At 34.1% G+C, this 15,828-nt stretch overlaps 2 protein-coding genes across 6 annotated transcripts in view; both read right to left on the bottom strand.

The window, feature by feature from the left end:
• The window catches only part of LOC107004068 (abscisic-aldehyde oxidase-like), a 9,960-nt gene extending 7,107 nt beyond the window's left edge, over nt 1–2,853 (bottom strand). The window contains exons 1-3 of one of the 5 annotated variants that reach the window (XM_015202290.2): nt 2,602–2,690; nt 2,422–2,486; nt 1,348–1,510 (exon numbers count right to left, since the gene is read on the bottom strand). In XM_015202290.2, coding sequence (XP_015057776.1) covers nt 1,348–1,495 — 148 coding nt within the window. In that variant the 5' untranslated portion in view covers nt 1,496–1,510; nt 2,422–2,486; nt 2,602–2,690. Of the gene's footprint in view, nt 1–1,347; nt 1,511–1,756; nt 1,769–2,421; nt 2,487–2,534; nt 2,691–2,722 lie in introns of those variants that run through there. The other 4 variants (XM_015202291.2, XM_015202289.2, XM_027912800.1 and 1 more) reach the window with 4 other exon arrangements.
• Nucleotides 2,854–6,705: 3,852 nt separating this feature from the next.
• Nucleotides 6,706–14,030, bottom strand: LOC107003101 (indole-3-acetaldehyde oxidase-like). The gene is made up of 10 exons (XM_015201355.2): nt 13,339–14,030; nt 11,049–12,734; nt 10,695–10,954; nt 10,409–10,618; nt 10,056–10,274; nt 8,886–9,848; nt 8,459–8,554; nt 7,903–8,001; nt 7,548–7,737; nt 6,706–7,144 (listed from the first exon to the last, which is right to left on the bottom strand). Exons 1-10 carry the CDS (start codon nt 13,484–13,486, stop codon nt 6,921–6,923), a joined length of 4,095 nt encoding a protein of 1,364 aa, XP_015056841.1. The 5' UTR covers nt 13,487–14,030; the 3' UTR covers nt 6,706–6,920.
• Nucleotides 14,031–15,828: the final 1,798 nt, after the last annotated feature.

Genomic DNA, 15,828 nt, shown 5'->3' with positions numbered 1-15,828 from the left:
AATTCTGTATGTTGGGCCCAAGCCTGTTAGGGCATAGCTTAGCACTATATATAGACGCTATGGCAAACCCTATTCTGTAATTCTGTTCTTGCCTCTCCATAATAAAACTGCTCTCCCTCTTCCCGTGGACGTAGCCAATTTATTGGTGAACCACGTAAATCTGTTGTCTTGTTTTTCGCGTTTATATTTTCTCGTATTATCTCAAATTCCGCATAACAAATACGATATCTCATTTAATGAGTAAACTACATTGAAAAAAGAACTACTCTATAAAAGCTAGTCATTTTACTTCATTGTACCACAAAAGTAATTCTACTCTCCGAAGCTGCTGAAGTTAGCTTAGTATGTAAATCAATTACATATGGTGAAACCTAAAAACTTAATTTTTGCTATTGTAAAAATATGGCACTTGGGCCTTACCACCATCCGTTCCCAAAAAGCTAGCTCCTAAGGGGAAGTTTGTGCAAGTCCGTATAAACCAATGTGAGACTCTATCCCCTATCCCAAAAAAAAAAGAAATAATTCGTGTAATACGTGGTATAACTCCACCCCAAAAGCTAGCTCGTGAGGGGATGGTTGCTCAAGTCTATATAAGCAGACCACTAGTCAATTCCCCAATTAATGTGGAACTTTAAACCACTCTAACACCCGTTTCACGCCCAAGCCCAACTGAAGCATGGATCAGGAGCCCAAACGGAGATGAACCTGACTCTGATACTATGTAAAGATATGACACCTAGGCTTAACTCAACCCAAGAATGAAAGATTTCATTGATTGAAAACAATTAAACATACAGTGTCCTACTCCCAACACTTGAAACCAGAGACTTTTGTTTAGAGGTGAAAGAATCTTTACCGTTCCACCACACCCTTCAATGGACATGGAAGGCTTAAATAGCACAGAAATGCAGAGATGTCAAAAAGCATCAAAGGAATTCCTAATAAGTTATCATAAGACTTCTGCATATGACGGGTGCGTAAGAGAAGTACACTAGAATTTATCAAATTCCATGAACATTTGCCATAAGAACACAAATATAAGGAAATCCAAAGCTTCTTAATTATATAATAGCACCAAAAACAAACGTATAGCATATGCTAGGAAGATTAAGATCATGAGATCTCAGGTTCAAATTTCAACGGAGTAAAAAACACTAGATATTTCTTCTTATTTGTCCAAGCCTTGACAGACAGAGTTACTCAATGTTGTGTTGGTGGGATAGTGGGAGATGACACGGTACCCTTGAGACTAGTCGAGACGCACAAACAGGCTTGAACACCACGGTTGTTCAAAAAGAAAAACATATTTATACACGTAAGTGTGATGAAAGAAAAGAAGAGCATTACCTTCACCACAACCAAGCTTAGGACTCTTGTAACAAGTCTCAGAGCGCAAGAAGTGAAGCAAAGTTGTAGAAGGATCGACGGATGGCAACTCAAACCTCTCTCCATTAACTGCAAACACCAAATTCCCCTTTTTCTGTCTTTCCTCCATTACTACAATAGCCTCCTTAAAATCAAAATTCTATGGTTAGCAACTTCACAAAAAATTGTCTTTTTTTCTACTTTCAGTTGAATAATATCAGAAGTGGAACAAAAACTTATACTGAAGCAGTTAAACTTTAACACATACCCTTTACCAAAAATCTAGTCTTTTTCGACTTTTTCTACTTACAGAGCTGAAAAATTACCAGAAGTGGCAAAAAAAAATATCTTGAATTGGGTGTCCAGAGCCAGACATTTTAACACAAAATACCCTTTATCACAAATCTTGTCTTTTTCAACTTTTTACTACTTGCTGAGCTGAAAAATTACTAGAACTTGAAAAAAAAAAAAACTAGAATCTTGAATTGGGTGTCCAAAGCTGGATTTTTTAACACAAAAGCTTCTTAGATCAAGATTCTTGGCTAGCTGAAGCAATGACACATACCCTTGATAAAAAAAAATCTAGTCTTTTTCAACTTTTTTCTCTTACTGAGCTGAAAAATTACCAGAATTGGAAAAAAAAAACTAGAATCTTGAATTATACAAATTTGGTATCCAAAAGCTTGACTTTTTAACACTAAAACTTCTTGAATCAAAATTCTTATCTAGATATAACACTGACAGCAGTTGACTTTGACACATACCCTTTACCAAAAATCTCATCTTTTTCAAAAAATTTCTACATATTGAGCTAAACTATTATCAGAACTGAAAAAAAAAAGAATCTTGAATTGGATGTCTAAAAGATTCTTCAACCAAGATTCTTGGCTAAACACTGAAGCAATTAACTTGACACATACCCTTTATCAAAAATCTCATCTTTTTCAACTTTATTTCAACCTACTGAGCTGAAAAATAACAGAAATGAAAGAAAAAGCAAGAATCTTTAATAGTTTAAGTTCATAGATAGCTGAAACAGTTAACTTTGACACATACCCTTTATCAAAAATCTATTCTTTTTCAACTTTTCTTCTACATACTGAGCTTGAAAAATATCACAACTGAAAGAAAAATCAAGAATCTTGATCATTGGGTGTCCAAATGCTTACTTTATAACACCAATGCTTCTTAAATCAAGATTCATAGATAGCTGAAACAGTTAACTTTGACACATACCCTTTACTAAAAATCTTATCTTTTTCAACTTTTCTTCTACATACTGAGCTGGAAAATATCACAATTATTAAAATAATAAGCAAAGAATATTCTTGAATTATAAAGGGAAAATGAAGCTCACAATTATGTAAAATGTGATGATTATTTTCAAAAGAAAATATTTCCAAGTTTTAATAGGGATGATGGAGAGAAAAATTCAATCTTTTTGAAACACTCAGGTCATAATTATAGTTATTAGGTGAAGGACTTTATACTAATTTAAGATACTATTATCACACTTCTATTTATAGGAAAAAGATAAAAGAGAGATTTTTTTTATGCCCTCACATGTGCTTTACATGTTAGTGATGTTATCAATCTTCCCAACAAGTCCTTTTATTTTAGGGAAAAAATGTTCCAATATATTATCGAACTTTGAGAAATACTTAACTTATCACATGTGCTTTACATGTTTGAGAAATCAACATATATATTTTCTTAAAAATCTCATCTTTTTCAAAATTATTGAAATTACTTATATAAATTGTGATATTATTTTGAAGAAAATATTTTTAAAAATGATTGAGAAAAATTCAACCAATTTAAACTGGTCATAATTATTATAGTAGGTCTACTTATTAGAGTACAATTTAATGTAATTATTTTCAGAAATATGTGTTAACAGTGAGATTCGAACCTTGGTACAACAACACTAAATAAGTCTTAAGTACCCATCCAGGAGCCATTGGGCCAACTAAATTATTTATTCATTTGGTGCTCTATGTTAATTTTATACAAATACCTATCAATTTCTACATAGATATATATATTCCGTAATGAAGTTAATGGGTGCTCGAGCACCCGGCGGACACCATGTGGGTCCGCCTCTGATTACTTTCCAACTTCTCTATATCTCTTTATAGATTTACTAGTTCTCGGAACGTGCATCGCATGTTTGTCCCCTAATTGATATCAAAAAATTTTAATTTATATAGCTAAGTTCAAATCTAAGTCCTTTCATATGTAAGTTTAACATAAGAATATAACTCTGCACAAAATATAACATGAAAATCTTGTGTTAGATGTTGGAGGTTTGATATATTAAATACTTCATGAAAAATAAATATTTTATTTTATCAGAGGAATTAATGTATTTTAATTACTAAACATAAGTTTTAATAATCAAAAAAGAAATTGTTTATAAAAAAAAATACGTATAAAGAAAAATATTACAAAATGTTTGGGCGGTATACCATCAAATTTTTAGAAAAAATTACAATTTCAAACGGAAAAAAAAGAAATAAATAAAGACATGACATCCATAAAAAAAAGACATCACATTAAAATATATAGACAAAAATATTTTCATACTAATTGAATTACATTTTGTTAAAAGTAGACTTATTCTAGACAAAACATGACTTACTCTAGACGAAACATATCATATGTATAAAAAACTATAATCATATAATAATAATAAATAAGACAAACAGAAAAGAAGGCATGAATATGTTAAGAATAAAGATAAACTATATTTCTTTATATATATATATATATATATATAAAATTCTAAAATAATATTATTCAATGTATCATTTTGTCATTTTTTTACTATACATTATTTTTTATTTTATTTTTACTTTTGCACTTATTTTGTACATCTCTATAACAGTTAAGTACATGAATTTTTTAAACATTTGAGATTACATATAAAAAGGAAAAAGTACAAATATGTTGGTTTAAAAAGATAAATGATTATCAAACAATGAAAAAGACATAATTATTCTATGAGATTTAACATGTTTACCCTCAAAATAATTAATGATAAATACAAAATATGGTTAGCTTTACTATATATATCCTAAAAATAGAAGAAAGGTTAAATACAAAAATACAGTAATCAACTACGAAGTTATATTTAAAAATCACTTTACTTTAAGTCATATATCGTATTAATTATTCCAACCGACAAAATTTAAACGTGGAGAGATCACATCCGGTCCACTATACCTCTTTTTATAATATTCAATATTACTGGTCCAACTAATCAAGATTATTATTAAAATACGTCCTACTGAAAACTTTTAAATTTTTAAATTTTAAATCTGAAACATCAAATAATAAAAAAATAAGATCAGATCTTGCCCATCACCTACTAAACGTGTGAAATATCATTCAAATACAGATCATGGAATTGATTGTGATCATCATAAGCTCAATTATTGTACTGAAAATCTTTATTTTATTCACTAAACATGTGGGATGAATATTTTAATTTTTTAAAAAAAGTCAAAAAAATATCTTCCTATTTTCAAAGAGATTTATTTATTTATCACTAAAGATTCCTTTAAATGTCAACTTTTAATTCACTCAATCCTCTTAATTTCTCTATTAATCATCTAAAATTCAACTAATCCAATAGTCACCTGTCCTAATTTAACTTTGGAAAAAAAAATCTGTCCTAATTTATATATTTCTCACTTTCACTTTTAATTAGTCCGTCCTTTAAAAAAGACATTTTTTTTATTTAATAGCAATTTAACAGGGATAATTGTATATTATTCTAATAACCGGAGTAACTACTGTTTGATTTAATTGTGCCCCATAGAAACGTTTGTCAAAGTTTGTCAGTCGCCTCTCTCCCAAAACTCTCGCTCGCCACTCTCCCATTCTCGCTCGCCACTCTCCCTCTGCCAGTCGCCTCTCTCCCAAATTGAAGAAAGAAACTTCAGATCACACATTTTCTATTAAAAGAACCGTTCAAATTCTTTAAGAAGATTTACATAAAAACAAGTATTCAGTATCTATGTTGCTCGGACTTTTCGAAAATACCTCCAAGTGCATGTCGGAGCCTAGTCGATGTCAAGAACCTAGTATTACTACTCTATCACTGACAAGAGACTCTAGATTCTGAAAAATGGTGCTTCTGGTTCTAATTTCCTCGTTTATGTTTATACATTGTTCAAACAGATTCCTAGCCCAGGTTTTTGCTATCATTATCGCCTTGTGATAACAGAAAGCTAATATATTAAAAGAATTTCGATAAAAAATAATTCGAGACTATGTATCATCAAAAATTCATACGAAATTACGTAAATTTGATTTTTTTTCTGCATTGTACCTTGTTTGAACTTTGAAATGTGTCTGTTTGCCTTTAGAGACCACACAGTTAATAAGATCGTAATGGATATTCATGAAACGGCGAGAACAATTGTCACTAATGCTTCTTTTTAGTGGCAATGACTATATTTATTAGTGGGATAACAGTTGTCGCTAATGAATAGTTTTAGTGGCGACAATGGTATGTTTTAGCGACGATCATAATAGTCGCAAAGGTTGATTATCGTGGCAACTATTATATGCTTGTTGTCGCTAAACTTGGTTTTAGTGGCGATTAAATTTGCCGCTAGAGATTGGTTTCGTGGCGAAAAAAGTTGTGACATACATACCTTTTAGCAACGACATTCATACCCTTTAGTGGCGTTACTAAAAACAGCTTTTAGCGACGACTTTAGTCGCCACTGAAAGCAACTTTAAGCACGACTTTTGTCGCCACTAAAGGCGACTTTTAGCGACAACTTCATACCCTTTAGCGGCAAGTGTTGTCGCCGCTAAAGGAACTTTTAGCGACGACTTTAGTCGCCACTAAAAGCAACCTATAGCGACGACCTTCATAACCTTTAGGCGACGACTTTAGTCGCTGCTAAAAGTGACTTTTAGCGACGAGCTTCATACTTTTTAGCGGCGACTTTAGTCGCTGGTAAAAGCCACTTTTAGCGACGACCTTCATAACCTTTAGCGACGACTTTTGTCGCTGCTAAAAGTGATTTTTAGCGACGACCTTCATAGTTTTTAGCGGCGACGACCTTCATACTTATTAGCGGCGACTTAGTCGCTGCTAAAAGTGACTTTTAGCGACGACCTTCATACTTATTAGCGACGACTTTAGTCGCCATTAAAAGTGACTTTTAGCGACGATCTTCACGACTTTTAGCGACGACCTTCATACTTATTAGCGACGACCTTCATAACCTTTAGCGACGACTTTTAGTGACTTTCAGCGACGACTTAATGTCATAGATTCTCTTGTCTGAACCTATGACATTCTTTCTAAAATAATTTTGAGAAGAATAAAAAATAATCAAATTCTTTAAGAAGATTTACATAAAAACAAGTATTCAGTATCTATGTTGCTCGGACTTTTCAAAAGTACCCCCAAGTGCATGTCGGATCGTCCTAAAATAATGCAGTTTTTGAGGAACCGACACGGCTGAGGCAACAGTTTTTGAGAGTCTGAGCAACATAGTTCAGTATCATTCGAGATGCATGTTGAAGTACTTTTAGTTAGATTTCTGAGCCAAGATACTTTCCAAATATTTCTCTACATAATCCAGGCCACACTGTGTCTTCACAACGGGTAATATGGCGGGGATGTCCAAATAGAATTCTGAAACAGACCCGTCCAGATTGCCCCAAAGTTTGAGCTGTTCGCGTGCTGCTTTAACAGCTTCTCTTGTTGCACAGTGGACCGAAGCTGCCAGAAGCAGAGGCGGTTCACCAGATGCTGCAAAACAAGTAATCAAGTTAAGATTCAACGGACATTGGACTTAGTATAGTTGAAAGAATGAATGGAATTCTTCTGTCTCGCAGAAAGTATATTCTTGATTTACTTTTAGAAACTGGAGAGTTGCCAGCTAGACGTAGCAGTACTCGACTTGTCCCTCATGTGGACGTATGATTAATATCTATGCTCCAACTCGAGACAGAGAGTTACAAAATGTTTATATGCTTACCTAGTGTTGGAATAAGATATTGACTTACATTCGGTTACATATTTCTTTGTCCGGTTTTCAAGAAACATATCAACATTTTCCACTAAACTGAGTGAAAAATGAGTTCACTCTCATAAGCAAAGAACTTGTTTGGCGCAGAAGGGGCGGGTAAAGAAATGAAAAAAAGAATAATACCTTTAGACGAGAGAACACGTTTTTCATGATGTCCACTGTTTAGCACATGAACATTGAAATTCCGAGGTATAGTGTCAATTGTTGGGATCTTGTATTTCCAAGTGCTATTCGAGACCATTAGCCCGTCTTCGTTGGTGAGATATTCTTCGTGCATGAAAAATCCAATTCCTTGTACGAAAGCCCCTTCAATCTGCAGCAAGGAAAAGAAAGGCAATCGCCACAATTATGAGCAATCTTGTGATAATGAATCAGATAGTTCTGAAGTTTGAATAACAGATCACATGCACGATGCATCTCTCTATCGTAAAAGAAAGTTCTAATTAAAGAATCCAAAATCTACTACGAATGGAAGAACCTGTCCCAAATCAACAGCTGGATTCAAGCTCTGCCCACAGTCGTAAATAATATCCGACTGCACAATGGCTGTCTCTCCAGTCAGAATATCAATCTCCACCTGTAAAAAAAGCTTAATGTTACTCTGCCAAATGAAGGTGCTGCAGAAGATATATTGGCTTAAAAATGTTCCCTCCGTTCCAATTTCTTTGTCTTACTTTCCTTTTAAGTTAGTTTAAAAAAGAATGTTGCTTTCCTTTTTTTGGCAGCTCTTTAGTTCCAATTTCCACGTGACATGTTCAAGACCACAAGATTAAAGGTCATTTTGGTACATTCTACGTATCTTTAGCTTAAGCTCACGAGATTCAAAAGTCTTCTTTACGTTCTTAAACTCGGTTTCAAGTCAAAACCAGATAAACAAATTAAAACGGAGTGAGTATTACACAATCAGAGATCCCTGCTGAGTGTCATGCACTCATATATATTGTAAAATGAAAATCCATGAAGCAGACTGAAGCGGGGATGTTACCAAGACATGAATGACAGAACCAGAAAAACAGACAAAACAGAAAGTTTACCTCACTGACAGCAGCGCCAAAGTTCAAATAACTCATGGAACCGGATTCTGGTACATAATAAGAATTTGCTGCTAAGTTTACTGATTGTGTTTGTGCCTGCAAAATAAGGAGCGAGTGGGAAATAACTGCAAACTCAGATATTTAACACACTATGGCTAATTGTTTTAAAAGAATAATTTTTTCCCGAGCGAATTGAAGCAAACCAAAAGCAATTATATATATTACTTTCAAGTGAATTACTTTGTTATGGTCTTCAAATAGAATTCAAGACTCAAAATTTCATTGTGACTGACCCCATGACTTCCAGAATTGAAACTTCGAAAAAAAAATGAGAATTTCTCTTGTGTATAAGTACCAATGTATTCTTGTGTATTTTGATCAATGAATGAAGACAATTTCTATCGATTTTTCTCTGTTAATAACAAACCTGGAGAATCAGCATTGGCCAATCAACAGAACCATTTTGTTCCTGCAGCTGTTTCTTCAAAGGGGTCAGTCTTTCAACCAATACGTCACAGCAAAGTCTAACAGCTTCACAGCTTGATTCAGATGTAGTGCTTCCAGCTGTAAACCCGGCTTGTACTAAGCTTAAGGTGTCTGCTTGTATGACTCGTACTTTCTCCACGAGGTCTTTGGCCCAACTACTATCAATAAAACCAAGAGCATAGGCAGTCATCTGTCTAACCTTTGTCCATAGCCCTTGGCCTAGTTCAATCCCTCCAACCTCTACTACGATTGATCCATCTTGCAGAATACTGACTTTTCCTGAGGTTGGTCTTTGCATGACTTCATACACGATTGGCACTCGAGAAATACCCCTTTTCTTCCATGTGTTATTCTGGTTGAACTGTTCTATCATCTTGCTTCGTTGGAAAAAGCTCGAGGACACTGCCAACTTATCCATGATACTAGGCAATGTATATTCTCCTTCTGCTACAATGTTACCATAGAATAAATTAAGGCTTTCAAATGTATGGAAATTTTTGTTTCTGACTGAGTCCACCTCCATCGAGAGTAAACCTGCAACGTGCTCCATTATAGCTTCGGCTATATAAGATCCTTGCACTTCACCAGGGGCCCGCATAGCTGATTTGCTGGAAAGATTCGTCTTGCACAGTTTTACATTGAAAGATAAGGCACCCCAATCATATTTTTTTAGTGCTTTTATCACATTTGATGGTACAATGGGGCTTACATCTTCCGAGATCCCGGCATTTATCAATATATCAAGATGTAATGCTGTGATCTTTCCGCTCGATTTGAATCCTACACTGTACGTTACTTTCATCGGGTGTCGTCCTCCTGTCATTATCATGTCACTATTCCGGTTGACGTATATCCTGACAGGTCGTCTTAACTTGTATGCTGCTAGTGCACAGGCTGCGGAAACCTGAAATCATGCACAAACATTAACATCGATTCAGAGATTTGTTGGAAAATCTTTAGTTTCAAGATTCTCCATGACATATTTAAGACCACAAGATTAAAGAACAATTTGGTACATTCTACATATATTTAACTTTCTTAAATTCCGTTCCAAGTCAAAACCAGACAAACAAGTTGAAACGGAGGGAGTATTTTATTTTCAAATACTCACAGGCATTGCTCTGATTGCCTTGCCCCCATAGCCACCTCCAACCCTTCTTGTAATTACGCGGATATTGTGTTCGGGAACACCAAGACAACTGGCAATAACACGATGCGAATACTCAGGGAACTGACTTGAAGTATAAACAACCATGCAGTTGTCTTCATCTGGAATCGCAAGGGCAGTCTGTGTCTCCATATAAAAATAGTATTCGGAACCGAGCCTTATCTGGAAATGATTATGGGAAGAGCTAATCAGTAATACATTTAAACCTTTACTATACATCTATGGCTAGACATGTAAGATCACCATCCAGGAAACCATTCGAACGAATGAAAACAATACAGAGAAATCGAAAGTACCTCAGCAGCGAGAATCTTGTGATCAGCCTCAGCCATTCCTTTGGAGAAATCACCAACCTGTTTTGGATTTAGAAATGGTGGGATCTGGAAAAAGCTAGATTTCTCAACAGCCTCCTCAACGGTTAAGATGGGATGATCTATATTTTCAGTGTCGTATTCAACGAGGGCTGTTCTTGCAGCCAAATCAGCAGACCTCTGACTGTCAGCAACCTATAATGTTTCAAGAAAATAAAGAAATTAATGTTTCATAAACTGAATCCAGCTGGAAGAATCTTGAAGTGCTCACCACAACAGCAACTCTGTCGCCAGCATATCGGGCGAGATCATCTGCAAATAAGGGCTCGGTACCAAACTTTGTAAGAACTCCTATATTTTCCCCTCCGCTTGGGATATCTTTAAAAGTAATAACAGCGGTGACTCCATCTGTTAATCGATTTGACTCGAGTTGGATTCCAGTTACACCTGCTAATGGTTTTGTACTATAGATAAATGATCCATGCAGGCAGTTTGGTGGTGAAGGAATGTCATCTACATAAACAGCTTCACCTGAAAAATTGTATATAATTTTTTCATTGTTTCAAGGCTCCCCTTCGCTTAACATGCACAAGATGAAATGAACTGTTTAAATAAGAAAACTAACCAGCAGCTTGCATCGCAGCTCCAACCTTCTTCATCGGTTCACCGACTGGATAGTACTCGGTGCTTGAATATTCCACGACTTGCTTAGCAGAAGACAGTAGTGTTTGTTCTCTCCCCTGACTAATGCGACCATCATTACAACTTTTAGAAAGTTCCTCAACTGAGATGTCACTAATTCCATTGAGTAAACCACCAGAAATAGCAGAATGAACATCAGTGAAGGGATGAAGAAACTTGAAAACATAACTGACGGCCAAGCTTGATCTGTACTCGGGGTGTAAAGTGCCATCTTCCGGTATTACTGCTAGTTTGACCAATTTAAGTGCTTCATATAAAACATGTACATTTAATATCTTCCCCTCTAGATATTCCTCTACTTTTTTAGCCCTTGTTGCATGTTTTGTTCCATAAGCACCAAACGCCAACTGGATATTGTTTATCAGGACACCGTTCTTGCAGTGAGAAACATCAGCGTGGAAAGCAGCATTTACATATGCAATGGCATTCCCATGAGGTCGTGGAGAAGCTCGAAAGGTTTCAAACAACAATTTAGAGTGAGTTTGGAGAGAACTTTGAGCATTCTTAAATGGGATGCAAACACTTAGAAGCACAGTCTTTGAGTCTAGCGGTGGTCTCGATAATAACTCCTCCAATGAGAGCTTTTCAAATCCATTACTGGTCATCAATCTAACAGTAGCACTAAGTCCAAGAAATAATGTAGCAATATCTGAAGGAAAACCATTCTTCTGTGCCATAACCAAATTTCCTCCCACACTAGCAGAGTTTCTAACAAATGGTGAAGCAATCTTCTCCATGTGGCTAGCCAGTTTTTGGGACACCAACGTCCAGTATGAACCAATATTGACTTTGTTTTCCTCTTTCAAGAATGAAATCAGTTTAGAGATAGTCACGGTTGCTCCAACTTCAATGCCATTCTGATCTCTTTCGATGATTGAGGATTCAGGAATGTACCTGAGATCAACATAATGATCATATGGCTGAGTTTCCTTATAATAACCTGTGCCGGTATTACCAACGACAAGTTTAAAGCTTGCACCATTTTCCATCACTTTGGAGTACAACAAGCTCCGTAGCTCCTCAATGGAAACAGGACTGTACCAAGGGTATCTCCTTGAGGAGTCCGAATTCGTAGTGGATTCACTTTTCAAGAACTCAGGATATGTACTAAAATTCTTAGTTGGATCATAGGGAGGTAACTTACTTACTTTCACTTCCTTGGAATCTCCTTTTTTCCAAAAAGAATTGAACCCCAAATCCTCTATATCAACATCAGCAGCAAAACTCTTGCAGGCATCAGCAATGGGCCGGTATCCAGTGCATCGACAAAGGTTCCCTGTGATGGCCTTTTCAGCTTCAGATGAAGTAAGCTTAGAGAATCCTGATGGAGGATTGGTTTTGTTTCCTTTATCAGCGTTGACCAGAGCCGAGAAAAATGACATACACATGCCAGGAGTGCAAAAGCCGCATTGAGAAGCATGGAAACCGGCAAATCTTTCATGAATAGAGTGAAAACCATCTCTGGTGTTCCCAAGGCCTTCACTTGTAGTAATTGAACAACCATTCAAACTGCAAAGAAGCGTAAGGCACGAACTCACGCTAAAATCTTCAACCTTTTTATGATTGGGATCATACTTTGACACCAGAACGACACAAGCTCCACAACCACCTGCAACAACACAAATAAGTTATGTTCTTTCTGAAACCAAAATATATAATGAAACCAGATGATGAGATGATACCTCTTTACAAGACTTATGAAGAAAAAGTGTTTCCATATAATCTAAAGTTAGCCATAGTATTCCATTGTACTTCGAATTAACAAGAAGAATTACATAAAGTAGTTCACTATGAAACAAAAACCTCCAACTTAAGAGAACTAATTCATGTAAATGACTGATTTTCATTGCCTGAAAACCGTCAGACATCTCTACTTAAGAGTACCTCATTCTCAAGACATGAACTCCAGACATCTAGCTAACGATGAAAGAATCTTTACCGTTCCACACCCTTAGATTGTCAAAAAATTCTTAAGAGAGTACAGAATTTAAGCACAGAACCAAAAAAAACCTCAAAAAGGAAGTCCTAATTAGTTATCATATACTTTCTGCATGATCACTGGTTAACAAGAAAAGTACAGCAGAACATGTCATATCAGCATAGGCAAAAACACTACAGGTATCTACGGGCAAGTTGACCAGGACACCACGTTTATCCAAAAAACGTATAGTATACATGTAATGGAGTGGTAAAATAATATATAGGAGAATTACCTTCACCACAACCAAGCTTGGGACTCTTGTAACAAGTCTCAGAGCGCAAGAACTGAAGCAGAGTTGTAGAAGGATCAACACATGGCAACTCAAACCTTTCTCCATTAACTGCCAAAACCAAACTCACATTCTTTTGTTTTTCTTCCATTAATGTAATAGCAATTGACTTCACACACACCCTTAATAAAAAATCTTGTCTTTTTATACTTTTTAAACTAAAAGTTACCTAGAAGAAACTTGAATTGAATTAGATGTCCAAATACTTACTCTAACTTGACACACGCCCTTTATCAAAAATCTTTATCTTTTTTCTTTTTTTCCTTCGTATTCTTGGTAACTCAAACCCATAATCTTAGAATCAAGAACACTGTTATCTATCAAAATCTTATCTTTTTCTACTTCCTAAGCTGAAAACATCATAACTCAAAGAACAAAAAATACATAAATCTTGAATAGGGTGTTCAAAGATTGAGTTTTTAACACAAAGGCTAGCTGAAACACTAAAGCAGTTACCTTTGACACATTCCCTTTATCAAAAATCTTGTCTTCTTCAACTTTTTGAGCTGAAAAATAACAGAAACTGAAAGAAAAACCAAGAATCTTGTAATTGTATTAGAGTGTCCCCAAATAATTAAACTTTATTATCACAAAATGGTCAACAAACAATGTGATAAAATAATAGTACTACATAGCATTCAACATTTTCTTTCACATCTTAACATGATTGGTCAAATTATAGCCTTTAAACTATTAAGTTATATTCCTTCCGTCTCATTAGTTAGTTTGATTCGACACAGAGTTTAAGAAAGAAAGTAAGACTTTTAAAATTTGTGGTTCAAAATAAATAATATAAATTTGTGTGACTAAAAATCATTTTATTAAAAATAAATAGATATTTTATAATATAATTATTACTCAATATAAAAATGTATCATTTTTTTTAGACGGATTAAAAAAGGTGGACTATTACAATTAATGGTGCCCCATAAAATATATGACACACTTTTTGTGGTGCCACAAAATGTATTATTTTTTTTTTTACTTTTTTTTGTGTAGACTTTTTCAAGAAATAAATATTGAGGATAGAATGTCTTCCTTTTGAAAAATTATTTATTTAAGATCTACTTTATTAAATTATTTATATTAATAATATTTAAAATTTAAAATTTAATTACCAGGAGTAATATTTTATATAATTATTTAAAAATAATGTTAAAAACAATAAAAATTAAATTAACATAATTCTCAAAATTAAAAGTCTTTGTATTTATTTTTTGTATCTGATCTCAATAAAGCTATTCAGAATCAATGTACAAGAAGTCAACAATTAGGTAGAACGTGTTAGGGAGATTTCGTATTTTGATAATTATTCCACTTTGGAAAGAAGACTTTTGTACGTGAGATCCGAAGAGTAGACAACCTTATTTCTACCTAGTGAAGGTAGAAGGGTGGTCCTCGATAGACTTTAGGCTCGAGTAAGCATATCATAAATCAAGTATGTAAAATAAATACAATATATAGTCAAAAATTCATGCCGAAAACAATTAAGAAAAAAAAACAAGTAACTACCACAACTTGAGAACCAAATAACGTTCAATTACTTATTGATATTTTATCTTAGTTCTTTATCTCTATGTTTTTTATCTAGCGTCATTTCATATTCTATTTAATAACATTTCCTAAAAACTTTTTTAATTTTTCTCTACCTTTTTTATATTCACAATCTCACGTATTCTTATTGAACGAATTATCTCGATCTTATCTCCCTTATCTTGTCTAGTATGTCACATTCATAACATACTTCTTGTACATAGTCAAAATATTATTTTAAATTTGATTTGAAAAAGTCATACAAAGATATGATTTTCTAAATAATAGTTTAAGTTATTGGAAAGTCACTTCAATATTACTTGATAAAAATGAATAAAAAAGATTTCTTTCTTTTTCAAAAAAGATAACATACTAAATATTTATTTTGATTTTTTGTTCAACACGTTAAGGGGTCCAATTTTTAATTTTAAATGTGTTAAAGGGTGGGCCGGTTTAATTTTGGAGATGTAGACCTCTAATAAAAGATTAGTCGAATAAAATTAGGGCAACTTTCACATATAGCAAATAAAAAATTTATATTTGTATGCTATAGCAAAGTTTGCATAATTGCGCTCCATAGCAAATATGGAAACTGTATAATTCGCTATACATATACAGTTGAAACAAATTGTATAAAACGAAGTGTATAAAACAAGAAAGAGAAAGACACTTGAGCAGAGATCTGTATAAAAATGAAGTGTATAAAACGAATTGTATTATTATAAGTGTATAGAACGATTATATACAATTTGAATTTGTATAAAATGAGAAAGAGAGAAAGACAAAAGAGACTTGACAAGGAATATACAATTGAATCGAATTGTATAAAACGAGAAAGAGAGAAATTAGATACAATTTGAAAATTGTATAAAACGAGAAAGAGAGAAAGACAAAAGAAAC

Source organism: Solanum pennellii, chromosome 11 (genome assembly GCF_001406875.1).
Source record: "Solanum pennellii chromosome 11, SPENNV200".
Lineage (NCBI taxonomy): Eukaryota > Viridiplantae > Streptophyta > Magnoliopsida > Solanales > Solanaceae > Solanum > Solanum pennellii.
Note: the sequence above shows the minus strand (reverse complement) of the source record. Positions and strands in the feature narration are given on the sequence as shown.